Genomic DNA, 27,795 nt, shown 5'->3' with positions numbered 1-27,795 from the left:
TTTCTCTTCTCAATTAAAGCACGGTTATGGAAGGAATCAAGGCCAACAGAAAGCTGTTTTTGTTTAACCAGCTATGAAATAAACGTTCACAATGGCAATGCAGGATTACTCTCCAAGACTTGTGAAGTCTTTGATAGAAGTTAATAACCTGTTTTCAATCATCCCCAAGCTTCAACATTTGTGAAAACAAAAAAGACAACAGCTGCTTCATAGGATGGGAACAATATGCTGATCCTATATATATATCTGACTGAAAGATACATGGCTCTAGAATCAGGGTTACAATAATGAATCACTCAGTGATCAATCGAGCCTCATATAAGGGGAACGGGAAGGGGAAGTCGGGGAATGCAAATCTGGGCGGGGAAATAGCAGCTTGAGACGGAAAGCATCAACGCCGTTCAAGTAGTAACGGAAGAGCCTTTTGGCCCTTATGAACCCAAGACGCCCATACAGTGCCAGTGCTCCTTTATTCGTCACTTCTGCCTCAAGTGTGACCTTCGGAAGCCAGAAATTAGAATTAATTACAGCCAGCCAAAGGGTAATTAATTGAGACCAAAAAGAAAAGAAAAGTGAAATTACCTCTTCGCAACCTGATTCCATCATGACTTGAATAGATCTGGTAACGAGTTGAGTAGCGATCCCCTTACCTCTGTAGGAATCGATGACGACGAGCATGGCGATGTAGCCTCTGTAGGTGTTGCGATGTTCCCCCATCTTACAGACGACGGTTCCCACACACTTGCCTCTGTGGAATGCCAGAAAACACAGTTGAGGCCACAGGTACACGAAGTACCTGTACGTGAAGATCGAGTATGGCTCGCTCAGCTCTTTGTCCACCAGCCCCATGATCAGCGGCAGATGATCTTCTCCCTCATAGCTCACATACTCTATCTCCGACGCCGCCCACGCTTCTTCTTCATCTTTCTGACTAAGGAATTCCATTCTCTCTCTCTCTCTCTCTGTGCGGCTGTGCCCAGCGTCTCTTCACTTCACTTCAAGACTTAAAGAGACGACAATCTGGGCCCAAAGCCCAATTCCTTCGTACAGGCCCAGAGTGGAAGTCGGCGATGATGACGTGTCAAAATCAGAGTCTCTTGCATTTCTAGCACTTTTTTTTTCCCCATCGAAAAGTGTTTTGCCAGTTTTATCCCTACCCCTCCTCCTCCTGTCTCTCTCGCTCGGTCTCTCTTCTGTAATCTGTATCCCCCCCTTTTCCAATTTGGCGAACCCCATTTCGCAGCGCAACAATAGTAAACCTTGAACCAGAATTACAACAACATGTTGAGGGTTGCGGCGAGGAGGCTCTCTTCTCTGTCTGCTTCGCCGTGGAGGCCCAGCCAGCCCACCACCGCCTCCTCCGTCCTGTCTCGGAATCTCGTCGACGGCCGTGACTCCTCCGATGACCTCAGATCCACCTATTTCAGGCCCGACTTCTATCTTCCTTCCAGAGGTTAGGGTTTCCCACTCTTTCTCCTCCACCGCCATTTAGGGTTTTCCCCCAAATTTCACGAATTGATATTCCTCTCTCTCTCTCTCCGTAACCAATCAAGTAGCGTTCAATTAAAGCTGTAGTTTTTTTTTTTTTTGGATTGATATTCTCACAGCTGATAATGGTTGAAACTGATTATGTGAATTGAATTGTTATTGTGTTTGTATTATGTGTTCAATCATTCGAAGCTGAATAATAAATGGATATTGAGTTATACGTTTACTACCCATAACTATGTTTTGATTAGATTGCTTCATTAGAGTTGAGGTTCTTATGACATTAGTTTTATTTCAAATGTGTTTTTAAGAGAATGACTGTTGAATTGATTCAGAGTATGAAGAGCATCTTTTGTATTTTATCACACAAAAAAAAAGGTTTCATGCCTTCGCTAGAGGTCTTTTGATCAAGAACAAGAGACAAGAGATCTTATAAAATCTGCAAGTTTAAGTCCAAATGGTCTCTTCACTACTGTTCTAAGATTCAGAGGATTTAGGAATGATTTAAGTCTATAGTAAGCACTGGTTTTTTTTTTTTTTTTGGCTCAATATATGCCTTTCATTGTCATATACTCTTGTTTTTAATTAGCCATTTGCTTCAGGTTTCGCTTCCAATTCAGTGACCCCATCAGAGGACAACAACATAGTATCAGATGTTCCTCCAACTGTTGCAGCTGTAAAAAATCCTTCTTCAAAGATAGTTTATGATGACTACAACCACGAGCGTTACCCTCCAGGTGACCCCAGCAAGCGGGCATTTGCCTACTTTGTCCTTACAGGCGGTAGGTTTGTCTATGCTTCTCTGATCCGTCTACTTATCCTCAAGTTTGTACTGAGCATGTCAGCCAGTAAGGATGTTCTAGCACTGGCCTCTGTTGAGGTTGATGTCTCTAGCATTGAGCCAGGCTCAACTGTGACTGTTAAGTGGCGTGGAAAGCCAGTGTTCATCAGGCGCCGAACTGATGATGATATCAAGCTGGCAAATAGTGTAGATGTTAATGCTCTTCGTGATCCCCAGCCAGATGCTGAGAGGGTTAAAGACCCAGAATGGCTTATTGTTGTTGGGGTCTGCACACATCTGGGTTGCATTCCCTTGCCAAATGCTGGTGATTTTGGGGGATGGTTTTGCCCCTGCCATGGTTCCCACTATGACATTTCCGGCAGGATCCGCAAGGGACCGGCACCATACAATTTGGAGGTACCCACATATTCCTTCTTGGAGGCGAACAAGTTATTGATTGGTTGAAAACATCTGGGTTGTTCTCCAGGGGCTCACTTGCGATTCAATGTGTTTTTTTTTTTATTTAATCTGATAATGTCGAAGATATGTTACAGACAATTTTGTGCCGTCTTCCCTCTGGGTTGTTTAAACATATTATGTAACTTGGATGTTTAACTCCCACCGGGCATGTTAGCTTTGGATTCTCAATAAGTTTACCTTGGCCTTTGCTGTGCATGAATGGTATTAAAACTTTGCTATGTAGAGGAAGTTGTTCTGGTATTCATTTATGGAAGAAATTTTCATTCATTCATTCATTTGCTAAGGTTTATTTTTGTTACAAATTTGCATTGTGGTGTTCTCACTCGCAATGTCTTTTGATGTTGTGGGTTGACACTAAGGAGCTGTAGCCAAATGCATTAGAGAGTTTGTTTGACAGAAAGAAGACTCTTGAATTCAACTGAACAATCTGGTGCTAGTTTATGACTATATAGTTGGTTAGTATACATATCAAAATCTTTCAGGATACTTCAGAATATATGAGCCTCATTTCCTAGTCCTCTCCAAGCGACACATTGAATACAGAGATAGGTGTTCTACTCATCTCTCGAATAGACCCTTAACATACACCATTCCTTTCTCACTCAGTTTAAGCTCCTTCCTCATTTGCTCTACTTGCTGGTCATCCCCTTGAACGACAACCTCTGACTGTGTACCGTCATCTATGACTATCATTTTCACCTTGATCTGCTCCTTTCTTGCGGCTCGTTTCCAGTAATATGCTCCCCTGTGTTACATTAGTAATATAAATCAATTAAATTTGCAATCTGGCATTGAATTTGGAACTGAAGCATGCATCATTTGACTTACGCCAATGGACTTAAGGTGGTGATCCAAAACCAATTGTTGCCGAAATCTGGAACAGTTATTGTAAGAACAAGGGCTACACTTGCGAGGCTGATGCAGGTGCAAAAGGTCAGCAATGCTGCTTGGCCTCGACTTGGAACCATCATGCCTTCAAACCTTCATTCCAGAATCAAGGCTCAGCACAGGAATTAAACACGTACTTCCTATACCATATATCACAAATTGAACTAAACCTATACATTCCTATAATATAACTGGCAAACAATTGTTGAACCATTATTTGGGTCAATGGCATCATGCATGGATGAGTGGATGATGGGATTAGGGGTTAGGGGTTTGAGGTTGTAAAATTAAGGTGGAATTGCTTTTGTTCGAAGTGTAACACGAGAGCATAAGCAAACATGAAGTAGAAAGATAAATAAACCAAATTAGTGAAATAAAGAGAGGATAAGGTGGGGGGCTTACGTGATGGTCTCTCCTCTATCAGTGACCACAAAATTGTTGCGAGTGAAGAAGGAGAGAATTTCACCTGCGACTTGATTTGGTGCCTTCTTCTCTTCCCCAATAAAGGTCTTCTGCACAATCTGAAAGCGCATATATATAGAACAATAAGAAGAAGAAGAAATAAATGGAATTGATTGAAGAGTGTAGAGTTTAGTTAAGTTACCTTGGATTTAACAGAACGTTTGATGAGGGACCAAAGGCCTGGAACAGAGATGACGAAGAGACCCAAAGAAGTGTAGTAACTGGCCAAGGAGTAACCGGCGGTGTCTGCAGCCAGCAGAAACAGCGAGGTTGATGGTGTCTGCTGATGGAGTTGTTCCAGTAGCAGAAGAGGAGGAGGAGAAGAAGCCATGAGAGACTCGGGAAGGGAGGCACGAACGACCAGTGCAGATCTCTTCTTGGCGCTTGAGCGTCGACTCAGCCATGGCTGCTGCGGCTGAGCTTGGCGTAATTTGGAAGGACTGAGAGATGGAGTCCATGAAAACACTTTAGCTGCCATTGGTAAGCCTATCGAATGGTGCTAACAGAGACGAAGAGCGACGTGTAGGCAGCCTAACAAATTGGATAACATGGTTAGAGCAGCACAGTATATGTAGTTTATGGCCCACCCTAAATGAACCAAATTAATTCGTTGTACAAAAAGTCTCGATTGTCAATGGCAGCACCGTTAATTTTAGTTGCCAACGTCCATTTTTACTCGCTTACTTTTCTGAATGGTTAAAATATCAATCTGTACAATTTACTTATTACTTTTTTATTACGATTTAGTTCGCATCGTAATATATTGTCCGTTTTGAGCTCAGTTAGCTCGGTTTTGTTCTTGAATTTCCATCTCGAAACACGTTTTTCTATGAGAGTGTAACTTGTGTTAGCTTTGGGTGCCGCCAGTGAAGGAATTGATGGATTTCAAAACTTTTTAATTAGTGCGGAATAAGTTTAACAATTAAACTACTAACTAAACATAAAATCCATTCATTTAACCCATGATCTTGGCTTATTGTGATATGTATATAAACATAGCATGCATAGTAAGGAAGAACAAAGAGGGAGTTTATGTTCTACTCACCCTTGGAGCGTGATTTTAATCCGATCCAAGTGAACCACCAAAGTTCATCTCCTTGATCTCTCCTTGTGTGTGTTTCCTCCACCTTGAAGCACCTTGAATTAAGAACTCCTTCTTGTACTCCTTGTGCTTGTAATATTCTCCTTGATGTAACAAGTAGAGCCACAAAAGGATATGGCCTCTAAGGATCTTCACCAAGTGAATCAAGAGATGAAGAAAGATGAAAGAAAAGAAGAAATTATGCAAGTGTTCTTCTTTCCTTTAATTTTTGAAAAATGGACCAAGAGAGAACTCTTTCTCTCTCTCTCTCTCAAAATTTGAAAATAATAGTGTGGAGACACACTTATTCTCTTTGTCCATGCTTTCACTTTTATATAATAGGAAATAACTCCAATTACTAAAAGAAAATATTGACTTTCATAAAGCCAATATTTTGGCTGGTCCATACATGTTATTGGGCACTAAAAATGTGTCTTGGGCTTTCATTTAAATCTCATTTAGTGAAGCCCAAGTCCACACCAAAAGCCCGACAATCGTTTAGGCCCAATAGGTTCGGTTTTACCCGAAAATCCTAATTATGTTCAAATAATAAATCTAATTAATTATTTGCTCATAACCAACTCTTGTTTAATCTTCTTCATATACAATCTCAAGGATCCACTTATATGGTTTGCGATCTCTTAGGTTCTAATTAACAAGGCAGTGAAGTTTATAGAAACCATTCTATTTTGTTTACGAATCAAAAACTCCATTTTTGATTCTCCCTTGTTATTAGGATAATAAATGTTTATTAATCCTCGGGGACTTCACAAGTCATGAGTGACGTCTTGCAACATATCATGACTACCCTAGTTAATGTAGAATGACAAAGAACCTATTCAATTGGAATTACAATACAATACGGTCCTTCTCTAACACGATGTTCTAAATCACATCATCGGGGTATGGAATTGATATGTCAATCCCCTAATGTGATTTTCATTCTTATGTGATTATTAGAATGTGATTAAAAACTCCTTTTTAAATCTCATTCAATGCTTTGGCCAAAGACTCATTGAATCACATCTTTGAACATACACCTTATTTACTTAAGGATAGAGATTCCTTGTTGTACACTCACATGTCTCCATGACCGAATTGATTATACCAATGAATGCATCTATTATATCCATTAAGGGACACAATATTATTGCATCATCAAGAGATAATCCATTCACTCATAAGACAACTATGGTGTCTCAGGTCAAAGGACTAATTTGTATTATTGCAATTTAGAGTTCAAGTTTGACATGTAAGTAAGACTCCATACAAGAACTCTAATGATCGCGTTCAGTGTACTCTTTAAGTTAAGAGCACCCACATACTTGTATTAGTGTCTCTACACAAATGACAAGAGACATATCATCCTCCATATTGAGCATACAGTATGTGCTAGTCTTTCCGGATTATCAATGTCCAAGTGATAATCCTATGACTAGGAACCTTTTAGGATAAGAGTGTGAAAGAGTAAAGGTCTCACACATCTAACTCTTTAGATTACTTTCTCTTTAACTCATATTCCTTGGACATTGTTCAATCAAATATTAAATATAAGCAATGAACAATAAACTTGCCCTTTTGATTAATAATAATTACAATAATAATTACATCAAAATGATTGTTTTAGGACACAATTCCTTCAGCCAGCACAAATTTGTTCTTAGGTTTTCATCATGAAACACATATTATGTCACAACTCTGTCGGATGTGACTTTTATGTCACAACTGTGTCCACATAGCAAAATATTATTTAGGCTCCGTTTGCATGGTTTTGTTCTTAAGTTTCCACCCCGAAGTACCTTGTACTATGTGAATGCGAATTTTCACGTATTTTACACATTACATTTCCTCCCCCGGACAATGTGTGATTGCAATGCACCCGACAATTGTCAGTGCCTTTAGTACCCGCCCATAGGGGTCACTACAATCCATCTCTCTTGGAGCTCGGCGTCCTCGTATACACACTTCCGACAAGAGACATGCTATTAAACCATTTTGTCACAATTGAGTCTCAATAACAAGAAACTGCATGCTTTAGACAACCGAAAAAGGATTTAGGTTGGACTAAACTTTAACATGTATTTTCAAGTTGGATCGAACCAGACTTTTGCTATAAGTTTCAACTCCGCCCTGTCATAAATTGGGCCTTATTGGGCTTGGTAGGGTCCGGTTGACTAGACAGGGTTGAGTTAAAGAAAAAGAGTAAAGTTACTTAGGAGTGTCAATATCAATTATGTCAATTAACTTTTTAAGTATGAAATTAATTATATCTAATTCCAAATTAAGTATTTGTCATTTGAAACTAATTTTAGAATGAATCCTTTATCATTTGAAATTTGTGTGAGTAATTCCGTATCCGTTTACACAACCCCGTTCCCCTGGTCACCTACTGACCATGGGGCATTTGCTCAATAGCCATTAGATCTGACCCATATTAATCCAAGGGCTGAGAAAGAATTGCTCCACTTAAATTAAATATATTATTTTATTCATATTTAATCACTTTCATTTACTTTATCATCTTCATTAATTAAAATTATTTATCATCTTCATTAATTCTTCCAGTTCCACGTCTTCTCCTCTTCTCACAGTCCCAAAATCCTTCCCTCCGATGAACCATGTCAAGAATTTGACGACCCATGTCCAGAATTTAATATCAAACACGTATTCTCTTCTCAATACCCAGAAGAATTGCACAACCCAGTTCTCATTCCGGATTCGTTCCCTCCGGAGACCCAAGATAATAGCCTTCGTGGTCGGAGCCGCACTCCAGCTCCGACGCCGTCGCTGGAATACCTATCAGATCATTGTTTTGACTCTTAACTATAATATGCAGAAACTTGTTGGCATGGGAGGTGAAGGTGGAATGGGTGGGACGGATTTCTCGGTTAGTATATAACTATATATTGGCTTGTTGTATTTTCCACTATCAGAATTGGTGTTCAATTACTTTACCAGTTCAATTGTTCTAACTCACTTACCCTGTAGAAACTTGCTGGCATGGGAGGTGATGGTGCAATGGGTGACTTTGATGATAGCGATGATGGTAAGAAGACTATTAGCTTAATGATGAGTTGAGTACATGATAGGGTGTATATATTTGTTGGCTTTTCGATTTGTTTTGAGGGCCTTTGGCTAGTTTGACATGTACGAGATTTGTTAAATAGAAAGGAGAATCTAATCTTCATATTGGAAGATGTACAGTGATTATTGTTAGCTATGATTGGTTGAGTTTGCTTTTATTTACTCTTTGGGAATTGTTGTTTATGATTTTTTGGAACTTAGAGTTCATGCATTCTTGGTTCTAAGATACAGCAAAAGGGTGATCAAGAAGAAGCTCCAGCCAATATGCAGTCTCCTAGCCTAAATATGACAGATGTTGTCGGGGTGTCTGTGAAATGTTACTTTGTCTCAACAGGTTGAAACTACTAAGTGTTGACAATAGTTCCTCAGAGGTTTACAAACAGCGAGTCAAGAATCTGCTTAAGTACCAAGTTCATGGTTAGCTTATTGAAGTTCTAAGTCAACAATCTGCTTGTGTACCAACCGTAGATGAACTCTACTTTTAAGTTGAGAGTATAAGGATGTTGAGCATTGTTATTTTGGTTGACTTGGCAACGTTGGTGTATATTTTGTTGAGCATGTTGCCACTGATCGAAAGATGTTGTTTCAGATGTTGGGCTCTCAATTCTCAATACATGTGTATTTGTATGACTATATTTCACTATTTCTGAATTGTTACTGATTTCCAAGTAAAGTTTACACCAGTTCATATCTAAGAGGAGATCTTTCTTTAAAGGAGTTATCTTTTAGAACAGAAAATATGGAGGGCACATATTAAAGCTTAAATGTTTGACATCGAAATATATCAATTAAAATGCTACACTTTCATTTTTTGACTCAGAAAACTAGTTGCTCATAAGCCAAAGGAAAGAAAATTCACCAGGTCTCAGACAAAGTTCAATTCCTTCTTCAGTCTACATGCATATGAAATAGATACAAGGATGTTTTTGACCTTCCCATATACACAAACTCTATCAACTTATAAGAAGAATGCAGCGGGTTGGCAGCGGCCCCCAAACCACTGCTGCAAGTAAATTAGACAAGAGGCAAATATCTGCTGCAAGTAAATTATCTAAGCAAAAAGTTTTCCTCCACAAGTACTAGAATAACAATATGCAACAGGACTTGCATGAAGCATCAACCAAAATATGCTCTCAACTACAAATTTCCTGAAGCTTGTTTTGTCTGTTACCTGCATAAAATTAATATATAAATTCAGATTTCAAGAACAAATTACCATGAACAGAATTTCATTACATTATTATTAGAATACCAAGAAAAAGAAAACGCACACACACAAGCATAAAGGAGAACAACTTACAAGTTATAGTTCATCAACCAAGTAATCTTGTTCACCCAATGCTTTGTCGACATCATTTTCCACAATCTCTGACCTAGCAAATAGAATGATATATTGACTTCAAAGGAGTAATCTTTCAGAATAGAAAACATATAATTTGCATATATAAACCAATACCTATCAAATGTGCATGTCTTTTTAGTATGTTTAGTACTTTGACATTTAGAACAATGTCTAATTTTTCTTTTCCTGTCTCTCCATGATGTTATGCGTTTTCCACTACCTTTAGTCTTCACTTGAGAAGGATCTAGGAAGCGATTCTCTTCAAAAGTTCCTACTGAATAATTGTTGATAGAAGCTTGGCCAACAGAAATATTTAGTTTCTTAACTTGCTCCATAAGTCCTTCAAATGCCTTTTGCACAAGTTCGGTCCCCTCTGGTGAAATTGCAGCCTCATCAATTAAATTGGATGCAATTTTGAACATACCGTTGTGTCTCATTATTAATGAATTATCTGCACCATCTTGCCCTTGGCACCTTTCTCTACGAATTCTTGAAAACCTTGTCCATCTTCGTAGAATATATTCCTTTGGCAATTCCATAATCTGTTTTAGTCGTAACAGAGCCAAAATATGCCTGCAAGGAATACCTTCAAATTCAAACATTTTACAACTACATGTCACTATGTTTGATACCTTATCATGTACAAGCGTCCGCATCCTAAAGTTTTCAGCAAACACCCTTTCAGTCTTGTAAACACAACTACTGTCATCTTCCATTACGGCATTTACCATATAACCATTACCATCATGAAGCTGAGCTTGAAAGTGCTGAAAGTACTTTTTGGTATATAATTGAGCCATTTGGACCTCCATTGGCATCCCTAATTTCAAGTTAGGTGTCTCATTCAAATCTCTATGGTCTTCAATCAATTCTTCATGTCTCTGATGAGCAACCGCCCTATTGAAACGCGTGACAAAATCCATCAAGGTGTTTTCTTTATCACAATAACGCTTGAAGAATGCATGTGCATATTCTACTCTTTGGCTGCTTGACATCCCTGCTAAAAAGTTTTTATTTACGTATGCTGGAATCCACCTGCCACGCAATTCAAACATTTTTTCTAACCATTCATTATTTGTCTGTTGACTTTTTTCCAATGCTTCAAACCATCTCTTTTCAAATTCTTCTGCACACTCCGAATCCCATATACATGTCTTGAAAAGTTCATAGTAATCTTGCATAAAAGCTACATTAGTCTTCTCTGGAAATTTTTTCAGAATATGCCACACACAATACCTGTGAAATGTGTTTGGCAAAACATGAGCAATTGCCTTACTCATTGCTTGATCTTGATTGGTGATAATAACATTCGGGGCACTTTTGGGCATTGCTGCAAGCCATGTTTTCAACAACCAAACAAACGAATCAAAGGTCTCATCGCTCAAAAATGCACATCCAAAAACAACGGTTTGCCCGTGGTGGTTCACACCTACTATTGGAGCAAAAATCATCTTATAACGATTGGTGTTGTATGTCGTATCAAAAACAACCACATCACCAAAATATGTATATGATTTTTTTCCAATTGAATCAACCCACAAACATCTGACAAGCCTGTTTTCTTCATCTGTATAAAATTCAAAAAAGAAATCTGGGTCCTTCTCTTGCTCAACTTTGAAGTGCTCATATAAAATGTCAACATCATGACCCTTGACTTCTTCTCTCTCATCTCACACCGCATTTCTTAAATCTCTTTCAGTGCAGCCAACATTTTCATGCCCACCAGCTTGTGTCTCGAATAATTCAAATTGCTGGTATATAGGAATGTCCACCCGCCTCAAGTCTTGTATTAGATTCTTTTTTGCGGTAGACACAGTACGCTGTGATCTTAACAAGTGAACTCTGCTTGGTGTTGTAGGAGGATGATTGTGTTCCTCATTGAAAGTCTTGACCACATAATTACTTCCATCATAACATACAGTTAATTTTGCATTGCACCCTGTTCGAGTCTTCCCTCGGTCTCTTTCCTCAATTTCATTTTTTTTCCTCCATGTCTCATCAGTTTCCCCTTCTTTAGAACAAACATATTGTTTCCAATATACTATTCCCTTCTTCTTCGTCTCCTTACTTTTTCTGACACTGAATCCAGCCTTAAGTGCATAATCATTGTAGAAATTGTATGTTGCATCCAATGACTTGAATTGCTGCCCAGCTTTTGGTTTCATATCATCTTCAACATCAGGGATATATGCCATCTGTGTTTCTGTTGGGAAAAACTGCCATTCCTCCGATGTATTTTCCATGATGTCCACGTGTTTGTAACTAGTCAAAGACTCGATAACATCAATTATAAACAATAATAATAAAAAAAATATAGGAAAAAAAAAATAAAACGTTGGGCTCTATTGACTAGAAACAAAAGCGAATAGAGAAATTCACCCAACATTCTTTTTCTTTTTCCATGATGTTGCATCATCCTTTTTCCTTTTTAAACCCAATAGCTTACGTGGTTGTTCAATTACATAGGAAGCTTTCTTTCTATTATATGGAATCTCAAAGCAAACCTCTGAGGGAACAAAAACTATTAAGAGATAAGAAAGAGATAGAGAATAGACCTTTCCAGAGAGGGTGTAGGTGGTGGAGAGCGACGACGTCGGAGCTGGAGAGCGGCTCCAACCACGAAGGCTATTATCTTGGGTCTCCGGCGGGAACGAATCCGGAATGGGAACTGGGTTGTGCAATTCTTCTGGGTATTGAGAAGAGAAGACGTGTTTGATATTAAATTCTGGACATGGGTCGTCAAATTCTTGACATGGTTCATCGGAGGGAAGGATTTTGGGACTGTGAGAAGAGGAGAAGACGTGGAACTGAAAGAATTAATGAAGATGATAAATAATTTTAATTAATGAAGATGATAAAGTAACTGAAAGTGATTAAATATGAATAAAATAATATATTTAATTTAAGTGGAGCAATTCTTTCTCAGCCCTTGGATTAATATGGGTCAGATCTAATGGCTATTGAGCAAATGCCCCATGGTCAGTAGGTGACCAGGTGAACGGGGTTGTCCGTTTACAATTGCCGGGAGAAGGTTTGAACGAAGACCAAATAAAAGAAAGCATATATATTTTCTTACAAAAAAAATAGAAGAAAAGGGTAATTACTGTTTTATTCTCAAAAAAGGAAAAGAACTAGTTACTGTACACCATTTGGTTTGGCTAATCTGAGGAGCGTTCAAAGTGGAGGGAGGGAGATGAAGAGGCAAGGAGGCGGGAATAACACAAAAGTAAGGGGCCCTTTCCATAACTAGTGAGCGCACAAACAATACAATTACACACGCTCTCTCTCTCTCTCTGCTCCCAAAATCTGCCACCCCTCCCACTTTTTATAATATTTAACTTCTTCTTCTGTCTCCTGCTTGTAAACCCTAAAATCTCAGACTCCCTCTCGCTTCTGGCGGTGGAAAATGGTAGTCCAATCGCTGGAGGGCGTGGGTTCCGTTCAGAGCTCCATCGACGTTGCTGCAAACCCACATTCCGAGGACAGTTCCTCGCCGAAGAAGAGGAGAGTCAGCTCTCGCCTCCAGGTCAAGCAGAAACCCCAAAAGGAACTTCTCGTCCGCCAGAGAGTGGAATTACTCGATGACAACGAACAAGGCCCCAGGAAGAAACAAGCAAATGTCAGGGGTAGGCAAACCGGAGAGGTTGCCGACTCGGAGGAGCTCCCAAAGGCCACTGACTCGGTTGAGAAGAGTGACCGTGTTAGGGTCAAAGAGACCCTCAGGTTGTTCAACAAGCATTATCTCTATTTCGTACAGGTAAACCCTGCCCTCCCCTCTCCTTTGAGCTCCCAATTTCAATTTTGTCATGTATCTGTGTGTGTTGCTTAGCAATCCATCCAATTTCAGGAAGAAGAGAAGAGGGCGGTGAAAGCAGAAGCTCAGAAGAAAGCTTCCAGAGCTGCAAAGAGAGGTGCAAAAAAATCTAAGGTCAGGTTTTCTCTGTGTCTCAGAGATTTATTAGGTGTTCCGTCCATTTGGTATCTCACTGTAATGCACACATTTACATTTTCTGCAGAAGGGTGATTTGAAGAAGGCAGATACAAAGGTGGCAAAACGACCTGATTTGAAGGCATTAACCAAGGCAAGTATCCATCATCTTAATCTTAAAAACCTAATGGATATCTGATGGTTTATTAGTATTCATGGTTACAATAGTCTCATGTAATCTGCACTAATGACTCTGGCAGATGAATGACGAAAAAGAAATTTTGTTTCCTTCTAAAAGATTTGGAAGCATTCCAGGTTTGTGGCTCTCACTTGGTTAATTTTCTAAATTCCCTGTGCTTATGTTGACTGAAAGACATTTTGATATGTTTATGAGATTGTAAAAGTAGAGATATTTTTTTTACTATGAGACTTTATGTCTTTTCTGAAAGCTTTTTATTTATGGGTGCTGAAGACTGAAGTTGCTCTGGATGACAGGTATTGATGTCGGGCATCAGTTCTATTCTCGGGCTGAAATGGTTGCTGTTGGTTTCCACAGCCACTGGCTGAACGGGATTGATTATATGGGCCAGTCCTATAGTAAAGGGGTAATAATACATATATCTTACTCTTTCGACCAGAATGCTCAAGCACAAACAGTTATCTAAAGTATAGCTGATATCTATTTCTTTGTTTGCATTTTTTTTTGGAGGCTGTTTTCTAAAGAGTATATATCTTTTATTGTTGATGTTTATCTAGTTTGGTAATTGTCCTAACAACCATGTGTTAATCCTTCTTTTCTGGGCTCTTATGATGGTCTTGATTAATTTCATTTTTTACTTGAGGCGATTTCAGATTTCCTTCTGTGTTGAAATTGCAGAAGTACAGCAACTATACAATGCCACTTGCAGTTGCTATTGTTATATCAGGCATGTATGAAGATGATTTGGACAATGCTGAGGAAGTTGTGTATACTGGTCAAGGTGGACATAATTTGACAGGTGATAAGCGTCAATTTCGAGATCAAGTTCTAGAACGTGGTAATTTGGCACTCAAGGTGTGTATTTGAGATTCTTCTAGTTGATGCTTTTGTCCTCTTATCTCACTGGAATGGTAGCTTTTGATTCATTCACATGTTTTATTTGATTTTGCTGTGCCTACAACGAAGTTTGCCACATCAGACACTCATAGCCATAACTCTTTAAACATATATCCTCCGTTTGTGTGTGTATGTAAGAGGAACTTAAACGAATGTATTGTTGGTCTTATCTCTTCTATAATGGTCACAAAACTACTAGCAAACTGTGGATCTGGATCCTTTTGGCCATGGGTCTTATTGAAATGCATTAAACACATGTTTAGAGGTGTGTTTGGAAGGGTTATCTAAGAAGTTCACATGTTCTTCACCTTATTGCAGAATTGTGTGGAACAAGATGTACCTGTTAGAGTAGTTCGTGGCCATGATTGTAAAAGTAGTTACTGTGGCAAAATTTACACTTATGATGGACTGTACAAGGTAAATAGCTGAAGCATTTTCTCTGCAATTTGTTTTGTCTATTACATATACAAAATTTATATTTCAATACTCCTTGTTTGCTTCTTTTTCTGCTGAATTTGCAAGATATAAAAGAGTTGCTTTTTGTAATTACAAATACTGAAGTGGTAGATTTATTTTTTGTTCTGATTAAGTTTAACTTTTGTTTTAAAGGTTGTGAAGTATTGGGCAGAGAAGGGTATTTCTGGATTTACTGTTTTTAAGTATCGTCTTAAGCGGCTTGAGGGGCAGCCACTGTTAACCACCAACCAGGTCATACTAATACTTTTTATAGTATTTTTTTTTTCTGTGCTCTTCCTCTAAAATTTGCTTTAGATCCATAATGTTATTTGCCATTCTATGGCAGTTGCTTTAATTCCTCTATCTATTTTTCACCAACATTTTGGTTCCACTTTTCCATTTTTTGTTTTTCAATTTTCATTAGTTTTGCTTTAAATCCAATATTATATGCTATCTATATGGGTGTTCTAAGTTATGGATTCGTGATCTCTCTTTTCATTTTCATAGTGTCCAGTCTGGTATGGTGAACCAGTAAGCATTTTTTTTCATTTTTTTTTTTGGTTAGATTTTGGTCTCTCTTTAATATGATTTTTAACTCGTCTGACAGGTTCAATTTATTAATGGACGTGTACCACAATCTATATCAGAAATACGCGGGTATTTGGAGAATAATTTGTTAAAAATAATTGAAATCTGAGTTGCAATTCAGCTTGTGATACTTTCTGTTGTTTTATTGTCTAAGGTTGGTGTGCGAGGACATAACTGGGGGTCTAGAGGATATTGCCATTCCAGCTACCAATTTGGTCGATGATCCGCCTGTTGCTCCTACAGGCAAGTTGATCATGTTTATGGAGTAATACTTGTTACTTAGATAAAAGAGTGTTTATAGGCAAGTTGGAATTCAAATTTCATCGAGTTGTCTTGGGGATTTGGGTCATTCTTCCTTATCAAATTACTTTTCCCTCTTCAGTTGCAATGGTGGAACTTTTTCATGGATCTTTTTATATCCCTCAATTTCAGGTTACACGTATTGCAAATCTATTCAAGTTGCGAAAAACGTGAAGCTTCCCACAGATGCCACTGGATGCAATTGCAAAGGAAGTTGTGTAGATTCCAAGACCTGCGAATGTGCCAAACTTAACGGCTCTGACTTTCCGTATGTCCACCGTGATGGTGGCAGGTGAGAATTGCATCAAACATGCTATCCTAGAAATGCTACATAAACATCTAATATTAAGTGGTTTATAGTATTTCATTTTCTAATACTGTACTTGTTTCTGTTTTACCTTCCAGATTAATTGAAGCCAAGGATGTAGTGTTTGAATGTGGGCCAAAATGTGGTTGTGGACCTTCTTGTGTCAACCGTACTTCTCAGAGGGGGCTTAAGTACCGATTTGAGGTTGTGTTTCACTACAGCTATTTTTCATCACATGGAGACACACACACACCTGAGTACTTTCTGACTTGTGTCAGAGTGGCATATGTACAGAATATGAATGTTGTAATGTTTGGCCTTAGCAGGTTTTCCGAACGCCCATGAAAGGGTGGGCAGTTAGATCTTGGGATTTTATACCTGCTGGGGCACCAGTTTGTGAGTATGTAGGAATACTTCGCAGGACAGAAGATGTGGATAGTGCCTCGGAGAATTATTACATTTTTGACATTGATTGCTTGCAAACAATGAAGGGGCTTGATGGGAGGGAGGTATTGTCGCTGCAACTGTAGTAAATTTTGCATACATGTCCGGTCATTTCCAGTTTGAAGTCTGTCAGTAGCTACTTGCCTTTGATAAATTACATTATTCTGGTAACTGTCAACACCTTATGCATGCAAGAATCAGGCCTCACAATATCAACGAATTCTGTGATATATATAATTATTTACAAGCTTTCTTAATGTTTATGTCGCTTTGATGTATGGAAGAAATTTCAATAATGATGTATTTGGATCCCTGAGCATTTTGATAGTAAAAAGTAGCCAAACAATGAGAGACATTATTTTTTTCGGTTGTTTATTGTTAGGAATATTTCTAGACTGAACAGTGCACACATCTGGCTCTTTTTATACCACACTGTCTCCCAAATGATCTTGTTGGTATGAGTGATGAATAACTATCCACATACCATGTGATTATCTCAATTACGCTTCTGTTGTTTGACGATATGTTTATTATCTATCAATACTATGATTATTTTCTTTACACTTGGTGAAACTTGAAAGAGATTAAAGTAATTTATTATTTTTGACAGAGGCGATCACAAGCTGTATGCATACCAACAGTTAATTCACTGGAGAGGCCTGATGATCAGAGATCTGATAATGTGCCAGAGTACTGCATTGATGCCGGTTCTAATGGAAATATTGCCAGATTTATAAACCACAGTTGTGAGCCTAATCTGTTTGTTCAGTGTGTCTTGAGTTCACACCATGACATCAAACTAGCTCGAGTAATGCTGTTTGCAGCAGACAACATACCTCCTTTGCAGGTCTCAATAATTTTTTTATTGCGAGCCAGATTCTAGTGTCTTGGTTCTTAAGCTAAATTTCAGAGTAACTGACATTTTTGTTGATTTCTGATAGGAGCTGACATATGACTACGGTTATGCCCTTGATAGCGTCTTGGGCCCTGATGGGAAGGTAAAGAAGATGTTTTGCCACTGTGGTGCAGCAGGTTGCAGGAAACGCTTGTTCTAGGTGATGAACATATTCCAATGAACTGCTTTTTGATTTTGGAACTACGAGCTATGTGTTCATTGTGTTTCTAGTTGTAGTTCCATCAAACTCGATCTAACTTAATATCCTTCTCTGGGAGATTGTGCTTGAAATGCACTTAGAGGTCATCTATTGACTCTTTTTGTAACTGGAATACTGTTCTGTAAATCAGATGTGAAGAGGAAGTTGACAATTTTAATGAAAAGCAAGTAATCTTGCTCTGCGTCTGATGGATTGTTCATTTAACTGCAGTTCAACCTTATTCTTTATTTATGCTCCCAAAATGTGGGTTGGTTAATAGAGCTGCAGAAGTCAGCAATACCAGTCAAGTGATTGACTCGGAAATTTCTTCAACTGCTTAAGACTGCTTTGTAGGGGCAGCTGAAACCTCTGCCACAGCAGGACCAACCCTATGCAGCTGTCCGCAGTTGACAAAGGATTCTTCAGATCTTAGTGCTTCCAGGGCCAATTGCACTGCTATAAGGTCTAATTATACTGTGTTCTTAATCCTATCATATATTGGTTGAACCTAATACAGACATGCAGTGCAATTGGTAACAGGGTTGAACTCAAGCATGGGAAACTGAAGGGATTAGGGCCACAATAGTAAAGAGACAGTCATACTCGCATGGATTATGACAACCAGATATGCAAAACTAACGGGTAAACAACGTTAATTCAATCATTGAAAACCTAAACCTGTGAAAGCAATTAGTTAGAGGCAAATACATCAATACAACACTAAAAAAGGCATTGTATCCTGTTGAAATTTCACATGCCAATCTATAATGAAACAATTACTCATCCAACTCTAAACTGGTTCTTGTACGAAACTGGCGGCCAATCCTCTGTGAACTTGTTCTTCCACTGGTTTCTATATCTGGTTCATCTTCATCCATTGCACACACATCACTGTCTTCGTGATCCCTGGCTGCAATAGCAATTGGCACGACTCTGTAAGGCGCAGATTCCTTACTAGCACCTACTGGTCTCTCCGACTCCCCATCAATTTCTAGCATTGTCGCATCAGTTGATTTCTTTTTTGGTGTGAATATGATCGGTTTTGAAAAATCCCTGGGTGCTTCTGCTTCCGTAGTATTTGACATCCCCAAAAGATTACGGAAATCCATATAGGCTTGCCTGTTAGCTTCCTCATCCATGTCAGTTGATGAATCAAATGTATAATGTGTATATCTTGATGGATTCCGTATGTAATCTGGAACTGCAGACACGTGATCTTCACCTGAAAGGCTTTTCACAGGTATATCTTTGGATCCATCAGGCTCTTCATCGCAATCATCTTTACACTCAGGGTCAAACCGAACACGCTTTTGTGATTTAGATGAGCCTAACTGCTCATCATTTTTCCTCTTCAAAATTGATTTCAGGTTGATAGCATCTTCAGACGGGACGAATTCATCAGCTATAGCACCGGATGGTGCAGTGTTCCCAGAAACCCGCAAGGAGTCAATTTTTCGAGCTGCTTCTGCATCCAGTTGGAGTCTAATCTTAGCTGCTAGGTGATTGGCGCGAGGGTCTCTAGTGAAATCGTTCAATGAATTGGGAACCTCGTATTGAGAATCAATGTCTATCGGATAGTCATTTACATCCTTCATATAAAAGCGGTCTCCAGCATTTCCCTTGCCAACAGCCACTTTGTCAAATTCATCTTCCTCTTCCTGCACACAGATACTCATATACAGGTTACAGCTAGTCCCAAATGATCTTAAGCAAGTCAGAGAAGCTCATGTTATACACAAACAACTTGTCATCTTTGCCCCATTGACTAAATGAAATTAATGACTATGAAATCACCAGACGCCATAAGGTTGCAATATAAGCCTACTCACTTGATTATAAATTAGAATAAGGCACTAAGCATAATCGTTGCGATCATTTTAGATACCCATTCATGCACACACACACACACTATAGAATGAAAGTGAAAATGAAAATGTTAGAATGAGAGAGCAAGGTTACCTCGTGGTCGAGAGTACAGTCCAAGCCGATGCAGGTTTTAATTTGCCACTGCTCCTCGTTATAATCATCCGGCTTCGGCTTCGGCTTAGCAGATTGCTCCTCCACCACCTCGTCTTCTTCTTCTTCCACGTCATCGTCGTCAAGGTCCAGAAGGTCCTTCTCCAGCTCGTTACCGAAGAAATCATCCTTAGAATTTGAATTTGGGTTGCAGGGTCGGGGTTGGGGTTCGGGGCTCCCCTTGTCCCTGTTCCATTCTCTCTTCTCGATTTCCTCACCTGTTAGGGACCACAGCGAGAAAGACGGAGCCCTCGCTGTCGCTGATGGTGATGAGCCAGCTAGAATATCGAACGTTTTGCCTACTCGAACGCTGAAACTCTCTTCCATGCTTCAATTCTCAAATCCACAGAAATATTTTAGGGTTTTCAGTTCTATTCGACGTTTCAGGAAATCTCGAAATGCTTCCGCTAGATATATATATATAACGGTCCCCCTTTGCCAAAAAAAAGAAAAAGATACATATAACGGTTCCGGGTTCTTTCCTTGTCCAAACTCCAAACCTTTGAGCCTGGGCTGATTATGGGCCGGGTCAATTGAAAGCCTGTTAGCAAAAAGTTGGTTGACAAGTCACTTATCCGTTGGGGGCTTAAATTTAATAAAAAAACCATCGCTCTTCTTCATTTTTCGATGAAGAAAAAAATGGCAAAATGACACGCGACACGCCTTCCTCCCTTCTGCCTTTCTGTTCAAGTGATGATCGCTGAGAAGCAAAACTCTCTCTCTCTCTCTCTCATTCGCTTCCCTCTCTCTCTCTCTCTAAAGCTCCTTTCTCGTGTACTAGTTATGGCTTCTTCTACTGCGTGGGCGATGCTGTTATTGGCACAGTTGCTGGCCGCAAGATCGGAGTACATAGCTTACAATACGACGGCGGGGATCGTCCCGGAGAAACTCAACGTTCATTTGGTTCCTCACTCTCACGACGACGTCGGCTGGCTTAAGACGGTGGACCAGTACTACGTGGGCGCCAACAATTCAATTCGAGGTGCTTGTGTACAGAACGTCATTGACTCTGTCATCTCTGCCTTATTAGAGGACAAGAATCGCAAGTTCATCTACGTTGAGATTGCATTCTTTCAGAGATGGTGGAGACAGCAAAGCCCTGCTATGAAGATCAAAGTCAAGGACCTGGTCAGCTCCGGTCAACTTGAGTTCATGTAATGTCCTTGCTATTTCCTGTTTTAATTCATTTTCCCTTGATTACTTGGAAATTTTTCATAATTAAGGAAGTGAGAAATTGATTAGTACAAGTTTGGTTTGGTTTTTGAAGAAATGGGGGCATGTGTATGCACGACGAGGCCACCCCGCATTACATTGACTTGATTGATCAGACTACCCTAGGGCATCAATTTATACTGAAAGAGTTTGGTCAGACTCCTCGAGTTGGCTGGCAGATTGATCCTTTTGGCCATTCTGCTGTTCAAGCTTACTTGCTTGGTGCTGAGGTATTTAATTATTTCCCTCCCATATGCCTAAGTTGCCACTTCCTTTCATCAATTGTCCATGTATTTTTACAATTGCCACTTCCTGTTCACTGCAGTTAGGTTTCGATTCCCTCTTTTTTGCTCGAATTGATTACCAAGATAGAGCAGTCCGGCTCAGGGATAAGACCCTTGAGGTTATATGGCAGGGTTCTAAGTCCCTTGCTGCATCTTCACAGGTCAGTGGCTTTGCAATATAACTCTGTCCGTTCTTCTTCACATCTTTGTTTTTATATTTATTGCACATTCATCTATTTTGGAATTCACCCGTTTGCAGATTTTCACTGGCGTATTCCCCAGGCACTATGATCCTCCAGATGGTTTCGTATTTGAAATAAATGATGTGTCACCTCCTATTCAGGTAAGTCTCGCAAAAGAAATTCACCTGTATGCAATGGTTTCATTATGATACTCTTGAACACCATTTTCACATGGGAAATTTGGTTGTAGGATGACATTCTCCTGTTTGACTACAATGTTCAAGGGCGAGTCAATGACTTTGTTGCAGCTGCTTTAGCTCAGGTAGTACTAAACTATATTCTTATTAAAACTTTGATTTTCCCCTTACTTGACATGTCCTTTTCCTCTCTGGTTTATTAAGTACTACACTCTTGTCAAAAGGTAGAATAGAAAAAGTGTATTTCTGTTTATCTGGATTTGTAAAGTTGATTGTTAGTTGCAGTCAGTAACAATCTTTTCTCTTAGGCTAATGTGACAAGAACAAATCATATTATGTGGACCATGGGGACAGATTTTCGCTACCAATATGGAAATTCATGGTTCAGGCAGATGGACAAATTCATTCATTATGTCAACCAGGTAATTGTTGTAGGATTTTGTAGACGATGACTGTAGTAAGAAGAAATCTTTTATATCTTTCATCCCATCCATTACACTTTGGGAGTGTATTTTTAATCGGCTACATTTGGAAAATTAGGATGGGCGTGTCAATGCATTTTATTCAACTCCATCAATCTACACTGATGCAAAATATGCAGCAGATGAGCAATGGCCTGTCAAAACTGATGATTTCTTTCCGTGAGTTCGACAAACTTTTATTTTTAGTTTTTTTATCCTGCATATGTTACCTACATTTTAAAATCTAGATTTCTAAAAGGATTACACCAATTTCAGATATGCGGATCATCCAAATGCATATTGGACCGGTTATTTTACAAGTCGTCCGGCCTTTAAAGGTTACGTCCGAATTTTGAGTGGTTACTATCTGGTAAGATGTTGCTCACTTTTCATGAAGTGATTCAACAATATCTAGTAGGTAGATTTTAATCATCTATTGCTTTCTTTGTTCTGTTGATAGGCAGCAAGGCAGTTGGAATTCTTCAAAGGCAGGAGTGATTCTGGAGCAAATACTGATGCATTAGCTGATGCTTTGGCTATTGTTCAACATCATGATGCAGTTAGTGGTACACAACGACAGCATGTTGCTGCTGATTATGCAATGCGATTATCAATAGGTTATTTGGAGGTGCAAATCATTTTACCATGCAATAACACCATCTGTATTTTGTTGGTATTTAAAGATGATCTGAAAGTCTTTTATGTCCTTTCACATTTGTCTGCAGGCTGAAAAGTTGGTTGCCTCTTCTCTTGCTTACCTTTCTGAGTCAGAACCAAGTTCTGGACAGAAGCGCATAGCCACAAAATTTGAACAGGTAAATTATCGTTAGTCACAAACTTTCTTTTTGATTAGGTTCCTTATATGTATGGTAAAAGTTAATATCTCACTATCCTTTTAAAGTTCAGTGACATCAGTATGGTTACACCTACTTATTTACTAACACACAGGTTAGTATTTGCTTTACAAGATAGAGAATCACAGCATTGTATTCAACATAGCATGCAACTCATTCATGGTATACTAGTTAGACATCCATGAGGATAACATGATGAGGACAAAGTAGTATTCTGTGCACTTGAAGAGTTAACAAACTACACCTAAGTGGGATTAGCCTAGTTAGTTGACTCTCCTCTGATGAGGAGGTGCCCCCCCCCCCCCCCCCCAATTGTCATAACTATTCAAAAAGATTAATATTGGCTCACAAAGTTTTATCTTAGCCATTCTTTCATTCACCGTATAGTGAACTTTACTTTAAGGATCTATTGTTTACATTATTTAGGAGAGTTTCAGTTGAGCATCTTTTGATTTCTATCTTGTGGATTTGTTGGCAGTGCCCTCTTCTAAACATCAGTTATTGTCCTCCATCAGAAACTGCTTTATCCGATGGGAAAAGCTTGGTAAGCATATTGTTAACCTTCTAAGCTGTACACCCACGTCAATGTGAAGATTCAGAGCTGACATTTTCTTATCTTTTTATTATAATGTATGTATATGATAGATACACACACCATTTTGTAGGTTGTTGTTATCTACAATCCTCTTGGTTGGAAGAGAGAGGAAGTAATACGGATCCCTGTGAGTACTGAGTAACCTTATTCTGTTTTCTTTTTAAGCATAGTGATTTGTTTTTTTGAAATTTTATTTTCTTCCTTCGTATCCGTAATTTATACTGTTCCAGAATCTTTCATTGTCATATCAACAGTTTTCTTCTACTTTGTTTGTATGACAGTCAAAATTTGCATTCTTGGGTTACATATTAAGACGATAGTCATTATTCAGTATTATGTTCAATAGACGTTGAAGCTAAAAAAACCTTGTTCCTTTTTATGGATTTAATTTACAATATACTTGGTAGAAATACTTGGATACCTGAAATTGGGTGTTCACTTGTATATGGCTAACTGCGAGACAAATTTTATTGCAGGTTTCCAATGAAAGGGTCACTGTTCAGGATTCTAGCCAAAGAAAAATTGATGCTCAGCTTTTACCTCTCTCAAATGCCACTTTGAAATTAAGAAGTTACTATGTCAGAGCATATTTGGGTAATACCCCAAGTGAACCACCCAAATATTGGCTAGCTTTTTCAGTAACGGTACCACCACTTGGTTTCAGCTCTTACATTGTCTCAAGTGCAAATCAGACAGGTTAGGGGATATTGCTAATAGTTAATGCATTGTTCATGTAAAGTATGATAAACGTTAATTTATCTTTCTAGGTCACTGACAAAACATTTTGAAGTTATATTATTCTACTTTTCAGATAAAGATCGAAGCTCAACTATCTCCAAAGTATACACATCAGAAGGAAATACAAATAAGACCATACAAGTTGGGCAAGGGAGTTTAAAGCTACTTTATTCTGCAGAAGGAAAGCTTGCTCGTTATATTAACAGCAGAAATATGGTACCTATACTTCCAGGATTCAGTTTCATTGTATATTTTTTATTTAGTTGATATGGTTTATAATTATGGTTACTATGGTTATAGAAACCACCGAGCAATATGCCTCTTTTTCCTTTTCTTTTCCTTTCATATTTCTTCCCCCATTCATAATTTTGACTTCTGTTTGCTCATTTTCACAATGGAAGGTTACAGCGGTTGCTGAACAATCATATAGTTATTATACTGGAAACGATGGAACTGACAAAGATCCTCAGGTAGTCAAACACAAAATATCTTGTAAACTTCCTTCGTGATTAAATACTTAAACATTGTTTTGTGGTTGATTATCATTTTGATATTTTAAATTTTTTCTGAAGGCCTCTGGGGCATATGTATTTCGACCGAATGGCACAGTTGTTATAAAATCTGAAGAAAAGGTAATCATACTAATTGGACTTAACTAATTTTTTCTTTTCAGTGAAGAATGTTCTTTTGCTACTAATTAATCACTTACAGGCACTGGATTCCTGAGAATAATCAAATGTTTAAATATCTTTATCAGGTTTCTCTCACCGTGATGCGAGGCCCATTATTGGATGAAGTGCATCAGCAGATCAATCCATGGGTATCTCAGATTACAAGGTTATACAAAGGAAAGGAGCATGCTGAAGTAGAGTTCACTATTGGGCCTATACCCGTGGATGATGGTATTGGAAAAGAAATCACAACTCAACTTACAACAGCCATGAAGACCAATAAGACATTCTACACAGATTCCAATGGTCGCGACTTCATTAAGCGGGTATTTTAATATTGTGATGTGTTATTATTTGATATGTTGTGGTCTTGTGAGTTTTAGTTTCGTTACTTATCATTTAGAGTTTGAAACAGTGTAGTATAGGTATTTCTTAACCTGTCTGTCTGACTAAGTATAATGGATGAAAATCGCAATAGAGAAATGTGAAATGCATGGTAACAAGGGTAACTGAATTCGTTACTGTTGAATGATTGACAGATTCGAGATTTCAGGACAGATTGGGACCTACAAGTGAACCAACCAATTGCTGGAAATTATTACCCGGTATGTTATCCTTTGTGGCAGATTGAGACTTTCTTGATTGATTTGATATCTTGTTATTGTATCACATATTCACATTCAGTCTCTAATCTAAATCATTGACTTGCACTTGTCTTTTTGGCCTCATTGTTGGCCTCTTGGTAATAAAACTATAAGATTGTTGTTTTTAAACTCAAGTTATAAAACTTAGTGCCAACTTAATCGAATCCCATCATAAATGGTTCAATTTGTCTCAAGTAATAAGATTTTATTTTCTGGCTTTGGGTTGGGTTATGATGTCGGCTTGGATGCAAGCAATCTCTTCCATCCCCAACCGTATTCTGAATTGTGTTAAGCTCCTCAAGCTCATTTAATGTGATGTCTTCTTCACCTTCTTTAACATTCCCCCTTTTTTGACCATCTTTCAGATTAATCTTGGAATTTATGTGCAAGATAGCACTACAGAACTTTCAGTCTTGGTTGATCGTGCAGTGGGAGGATCTAGCTTAGTAGATGGTCAAGTAGAGCTGATGCTCCACAGGTTTTTGTCTTTGATTGCTTCCTGTTGAAAAACTAGTATTTACTATTTTAATGCGTATTATCTATAAAATTAGGATTTCTTTTGTTGTCGTTAGCTCTTAAATGCTTCTGTATTTTGTAGGAGGCTAACTCATGATGATATCAGAGGTGTTGGCGAGATACTAAATGAAACGGTTTGCGTTTCCGAGAAGTGTGAAGGTTTAACTGTAAGCATACTTTCATCTCAAAAGAATACTTCATTAAGCTATCCCTCAAGCCTATTTATCATAGTGTTTTAATACATGATTAATGTTCTCTTCTCCTCTCTCTCCCCCCCCCCCAACAAAACCAACCACAACCACCACAACAGGAATTGATTCTTTCTTACATTGAATTAAAGAATGACATCTCCCTCCTCCATTCCCCATTGAGCGATTTTCTTCTGCCAACTGTGATGTTGTATATATCATGTTATTGGTTAAATGCCATTTTGCAGATCCAAGGGAAGTTTTATGTCAGAATCGATCCTGTTGGAGAAGGTTCTAAGTGGCGTCGCACAGCTGGCCAAGAGATAAGTGCTCCACTTTTATTGGCCTTCGCCGAACAGGTGAGACAATGATTGAAGTTGATTAAGTGATTTGTCTGCGTATGTGCAAAAGTAGTGATATTTATTTTTGCAGGAAGGAAATGATTGGATGAATTCTCATGTATCAACATTTTCTGGAATTGACCCTTCCTATGCCTTACCAGACAATGTTGCTGTGATAACCCTCCAGGTAAGTGGGGGCTGCCTCATGAGTCCATAACCATATTTCGGCTATTAGTCTGCCATGTTATAAATCGGTATGTTTCTATTTTGAAAATTGCAGGAACTTGAAAATGGGAAAGTTCTCCTTCGTTTGGCTCACCTATACGAGGTCTTGACTTTCTCTCCTATTCGTTGTCAGTTTTACTTGTGTCACACCCTGTTGTCCATTTGAATGCTCTAGATATTTGAAATTCATGGATCTTGTGGCTGTTTGATTTGTTTGAAGACTGGCGAGGACAAGGACTATTCTGTATTGGCAAATGTGGAACTAAGAAGGTTGTTTCCGAGGAAGAAGGTGAGTAAATGAAGGATTCCGAATGCTGAGTGTTGTTGTTTTCAGTGAAAAACGTAATTAACTTGGTTCCTCTTGTTGGTTTCAGATCAGCAAAGTGACAGAGATGAGTTTATCTGCCAATCAAGAAAGAGCTGAAATGGAGAAGAGGAAATTAGTTTGGAAAGTGAAAGGTTCTGCCGCGGCCGAAGAGTCTAAGGTGGTGAGGGGAGGCGCTGTTGACCCTGCAAAACTGGTGGTGGAACTAGCACCAATGGAAATACGCACTTTCCTTATTGACTTGGATTACCTCCATATGTATGGTTCCTGAGTCCGGAAAAAAGAAGATTTGGGCCTCTCTCCCGCAATTGCATGAGCTCCTGAGTCGACCACGTAGTTGTTGCTGTAGATTGTATCATTGTAATAGTAAATGCTTTTTGTATAGCGGTTTTAAACTGAGGAAAGAATGATAATAAGAGGAGGAAAAGGAAAGCTGTATAGCAGTTTTCGATACCTTTTAGGTGTTTAAATGGTGCCTCCCTGATTAGGTGCCTCTCAAGTCTCAACACTGTGTTCTAACTTGAATA

The 27,795-nt window shown here is 38.8% G+C and overlaps 8 protein-coding genes across 9 annotated transcripts; 4 read left to right on the top strand and 4 right to left on the bottom strand.

Moving 5' to 3' along the window:
• Nucleotides 1-210: 210 nt before the first annotated feature.
• LOC133726823 (N-alpha-acetyltransferase MAK3) lies at nucleotides 211-994 on the bottom strand. Its single transcript, XM_062154453.1, has 2 exons — nucleotides 583-994; nucleotides 211-498 (listed from the first exon to the last, which is right to left on the bottom strand). Exons 1-2 carry the CDS (start codon nucleotides 943-945, stop codon nucleotides 304-306), a joined length of 558 nt encoding a protein of 185 aa, XP_062010437.1. The 5' UTR covers nucleotides 946-994; the 3' UTR covers nucleotides 211-303.
• Nucleotides 995-1,136: 142 nt separating this feature from the next.
• LOC133726821 (cytochrome b-c1 complex subunit Rieske-4, mitochondrial-like) lies at nucleotides 1,137-3,024 on the top strand. Its single transcript, XM_062154451.1, has 2 exons — nucleotides 1,137-1,453; nucleotides 2,091-3,024. The coding sequence occupies exons 1-2, from the start codon at nucleotides 1,282-1,284 to the stop codon at nucleotides 2,732-2,734; spliced, it is 816 nt and encodes a 271-aa protein (XP_062010435.1). The 5' UTR covers nucleotides 1,137-1,281; the 3' UTR covers nucleotides 2,735-3,024.
• A 138-nt stretch (nucleotides 3,025-3,162) lies between these two features.
• Nucleotides 3,163-4,668, bottom strand: LOC133726822 (protein COFACTOR ASSEMBLY OF COMPLEX C SUBUNIT B CCB1, chloroplastic). Its single transcript, XM_062154452.1, has 4 exons — nucleotides 4,242-4,668; nucleotides 4,040-4,158; nucleotides 3,578-3,730; nucleotides 3,163-3,494 (listed from the first exon to the last, which is right to left on the bottom strand). Exons 1-4 carry the CDS (start codon nucleotides 4,575-4,577, stop codon nucleotides 3,308-3,310), a joined length of 795 nt encoding a protein of 264 aa, XP_062010436.1. The 5' UTR covers nucleotides 4,578-4,668; the 3' UTR covers nucleotides 3,163-3,307.
• A 3,091-nt stretch (nucleotides 4,669-7,759) lies between these two features.
• LOC133707629 (uncharacterized) lies at nucleotides 7,760-8,937 on the top strand. The gene is made up of 3 exons (XM_062133207.1): nucleotides 7,760-8,067; nucleotides 8,169-8,226; nucleotides 8,466-8,937. Exons 1-3 carry the CDS (start codon nucleotides 7,792-7,794, stop codon nucleotides 8,486-8,488), a joined length of 357 nt encoding a protein of 118 aa, XP_061989191.1. The 5' UTR covers nucleotides 7,760-7,791; the 3' UTR covers nucleotides 8,489-8,937.
• Nucleotides 8,938-9,120: 183 nt separating this feature from the next.
• LOC133707613 (protein FAR1-RELATED SEQUENCE 5-like) lies at nucleotides 9,121-12,437 on the bottom strand. The gene is made up of 4 exons (XM_062133206.1): nucleotides 12,162-12,437; nucleotides 9,721-11,868; nucleotides 9,565-9,637; nucleotides 9,121-9,435 (listed from the first exon to the last, which is right to left on the bottom strand). The coding sequence occupies exons 2-3, from the start codon at nucleotides 11,055-11,057 to the stop codon at nucleotides 9,568-9,570; spliced, it is 1,407 nt and encodes a 468-aa protein (XP_061989190.1). The 5' UTR covers nucleotides 11,058-11,868; nucleotides 12,162-12,437; the 3' UTR covers nucleotides 9,121-9,435; nucleotides 9,565-9,567.
• Nucleotides 12,438-12,695: 258 nt separating this feature from the next.
• On the top strand, nucleotides 12,696-18,039 carry LOC133726818 (histone-lysine N-methyltransferase, H3 lysine-9 specific SUVH4). Its single transcript, XM_062154448.1, has 16 exons — nucleotides 12,696-12,832; nucleotides 12,986-13,363; nucleotides 13,454-13,534; nucleotides 13,623-13,688; nucleotides 13,795-13,849; nucleotides 14,030-14,139; nucleotides 14,412-14,588; nucleotides 14,949-15,047; nucleotides 15,240-15,338; nucleotides 15,694-15,743; nucleotides 15,829-15,917; nucleotides 16,107-16,266; nucleotides 16,380-16,485; nucleotides 16,608-16,790; nucleotides 17,336-17,572; nucleotides 17,667-18,039. The coding sequence occupies exons 1-16, from the start codon at nucleotides 12,800-12,802 to the stop codon at nucleotides 17,778-17,780; spliced, it is 2,037 nt and encodes a 678-aa protein (XP_062010432.1). The 5' UTR covers nucleotides 12,696-12,799; the 3' UTR covers nucleotides 17,781-18,039.
• A 408-nt stretch (nucleotides 18,040-18,447) lies between these two features.
• On the bottom strand, nucleotides 18,448-20,254 carry LOC133726819 (uncharacterized). The gene is made up of 2 exons (XM_062154449.1): nucleotides 19,779-20,254; nucleotides 18,448-19,477 (listed from the first exon to the last, which is right to left on the bottom strand). The coding sequence occupies exons 1-2, from the start codon at nucleotides 20,160-20,162 to the stop codon at nucleotides 18,596-18,598; spliced, it is 1,266 nt and encodes a 421-aa protein (XP_062010433.1). The 5' UTR covers nucleotides 20,163-20,254; the 3' UTR covers nucleotides 18,448-18,595.
• A 191-nt stretch (nucleotides 20,255-20,445) lies between these two features.
• LOC133726816 (alpha-mannosidase At3g26720-like) lies at nucleotides 20,446-27,723 on the top strand. 2 transcript variants are annotated; one of them, XM_062154444.1, is made up of 25 exons: nucleotides 20,446-20,989; nucleotides 21,103-21,277; nucleotides 21,373-21,492; nucleotides 21,591-21,674; nucleotides 21,764-21,835; nucleotides 22,019-22,132; nucleotides 22,251-22,351; nucleotides 22,448-22,541; nucleotides 22,632-22,799; nucleotides 22,897-22,986; nucleotides 23,504-23,569; nucleotides 23,691-23,747; nucleotides 24,097-24,316; nucleotides 24,411-24,574; nucleotides 24,760-24,828; nucleotides 24,931-24,990; nucleotides 25,116-25,355; nucleotides 25,569-25,634; nucleotides 26,039-26,151; nucleotides 26,272-26,356; nucleotides 26,626-26,736; nucleotides 26,810-26,905; nucleotides 26,999-27,046; nucleotides 27,164-27,232; nucleotides 27,318-27,723. In XM_062154444.1, the coding sequence occupies exons 1-25, from the start codon at nucleotides 20,529-20,531 to the stop codon at nucleotides 27,537-27,539; spliced, it is 3,165 nt and encodes a 1,054-aa protein (XP_062010428.1). In that variant the 5' UTR covers nucleotides 20,446-20,528; the 3' UTR covers nucleotides 27,540-27,723. The 2 variants fall into 2 exon arrangements, with proteins under 2 accessions (XP_062010428.1, XP_062010429.1); XM_062154445.1 differs by having other exon boundaries at nucleotides 20,447-20,989; nucleotides 24,432-24,574.
• The last annotated feature ends 72 nt before the right edge of the window (nucleotides 27,724-27,795 follow it).

Source organism: Rosa rugosa, chromosome 1 (assembly GCF_958449725.1).
Source record: "Rosa rugosa chromosome 1, drRosRugo1.1, whole genome shotgun sequence".
NCBI classification, from domain to species: Eukaryota; Viridiplantae; Streptophyta; class Magnoliopsida; order Rosales; family Rosaceae; genus Rosa; species Rosa rugosa.
This window is presented reverse-complemented; position numbering and strand designations above follow the sequence as displayed.

Excerpts from the sequence above, each read along its gene's own strand:
- LOC133726823 (XM_062154453.1), bottom strand. The coding sequence starts at position 945 with ATGGAATTCCTTAGTCAGAAAGATGAAGAAGAAGCGTGGGCGGCGTCG. Across the intron at positions 499-582 it reads TGGAATCAGGTTGCGAAGAG|GTCACACTTGAGGCAGAAGT; the intron begins GTAATTTCACTT and ends TGGCTTCCGAAG.
- LOC133726821 (XM_062154451.1), top strand. The coding sequence starts at position 1,282 with ATGTTGAGGGTTGCGGCGAGGAGGCTCTCTTCTCTGTCTGCTTCGCCG. Across the intron at positions 1,454-2,090 it reads CTTCTATCTTCCTTCCAGAG|GTTTCGCTTCCAATTCAGTG; the intron begins GTTAGGGTTTCC and ends CATTTGCTTCAG.
- LOC133726822 (XM_062154452.1), bottom strand. The coding sequence starts at position 4,577 with ATGGCAGCTAAAGTGTTTTCATGGACTCCATCTCTCAGTCCTTCCAAA. Across the intron at positions 4,159-4,241 it reads AACGTTCTGTTAAATCCAAG|ATTGTGCAGAAGACCTTTAT; the intron begins GTAACTTAACTA and ends ATGCGCTTTCAG. Across the intron at positions 3,495-3,577 it reads ACCACCTTAAGTCCATTGGC|GGGAGCATATTACTGGAAAC; the intron begins GTAAGTCAAATG and ends AATGTAACACAG.
- LOC133707629 (XM_062133207.1), top strand. The coding sequence starts at position 7,792 with ATGAACCATGTCAAGAATTTGACGACCCATGTCCAGAATTTAATATCA. Across the intron at positions 8,068-8,168 it reads TGGGTGGGACGGATTTCTCG|AAACTTGCTGGCATGGGAGG; the intron begins GTTAGTATATAA and ends CTTACCCTGTAG. Across the intron at positions 8,227-8,465 it reads CTTTGATGATAGCGATGATG|AGTTCATGCATTCTTGGTTC; the intron begins GTAAGAAGACTA and ends TTTGGAACTTAG.
- LOC133707613 (XM_062133206.1), bottom strand. The coding sequence starts at position 11,057 with ATGATTTTTGCTCCAATAGTAGGTGTGAACCACCACGGGCAAACCGTT. Across the intron at positions 9,638-9,720 it reads AAGACATGCACATTTGATAG|GTCAGAGATTGTGGAAAATG; the intron begins GTATTGGTTTAT and ends TCTATTTGCTAG.
- LOC133726818 (XM_062154448.1), top strand. The coding sequence starts at position 12,800 with ATGAAGAGGCAAGGAGGCGGGAATAACACAAAA. Across the intron at positions 13,850-14,029 it reads AAGATTTGGAAGCATTCCAG|GTATTGATGTCGGGCATCAG; the intron begins GTTTGTGGCTCT and ends TCTGGATGACAG. Across the intron at positions 15,048-15,239 it reads CTTATGATGGACTGTACAAG|GTTGTGAAGTATTGGGCAGA; the intron begins GTAAATAGCTGA and ends TTTGTTTTAAAG.
- LOC133726819 (XM_062154449.1), bottom strand. The coding sequence starts at position 20,162 with ATGGAAGAGAGTTTCAGCGTTCGAGTAGGCAAAACGTTCGATATTCTA. Across the intron at positions 19,478-19,778 it reads ACTGTACTCTCGACCACGAG|GAAGAGGAAGATGAATTTGA; the intron begins GTAACCTTGCTC and ends ATCTGTGTGCAG.
- LOC133726816 (XM_062154444.1), top strand. The coding sequence starts at position 20,529 with ATGATCGCTGAGAAGCAAAACTCTCTCTCTCTCTCTCTCATTCGCTTC. Across the intron at positions 22,800-22,896 it reads TATCAATAGGTTATTTGGAG|GCTGAAAAGTTGGTTGCCTC; the intron begins GTGCAAATCATT and ends ATTTGTCTGCAG. Across the intron at positions 24,829-24,930 it reads GAACTGACAAAGATCCTCAG|GCCTCTGGGGCATATGTATT; the intron begins GTAGTCAAACAC and ends TTTTTTCTGAAG.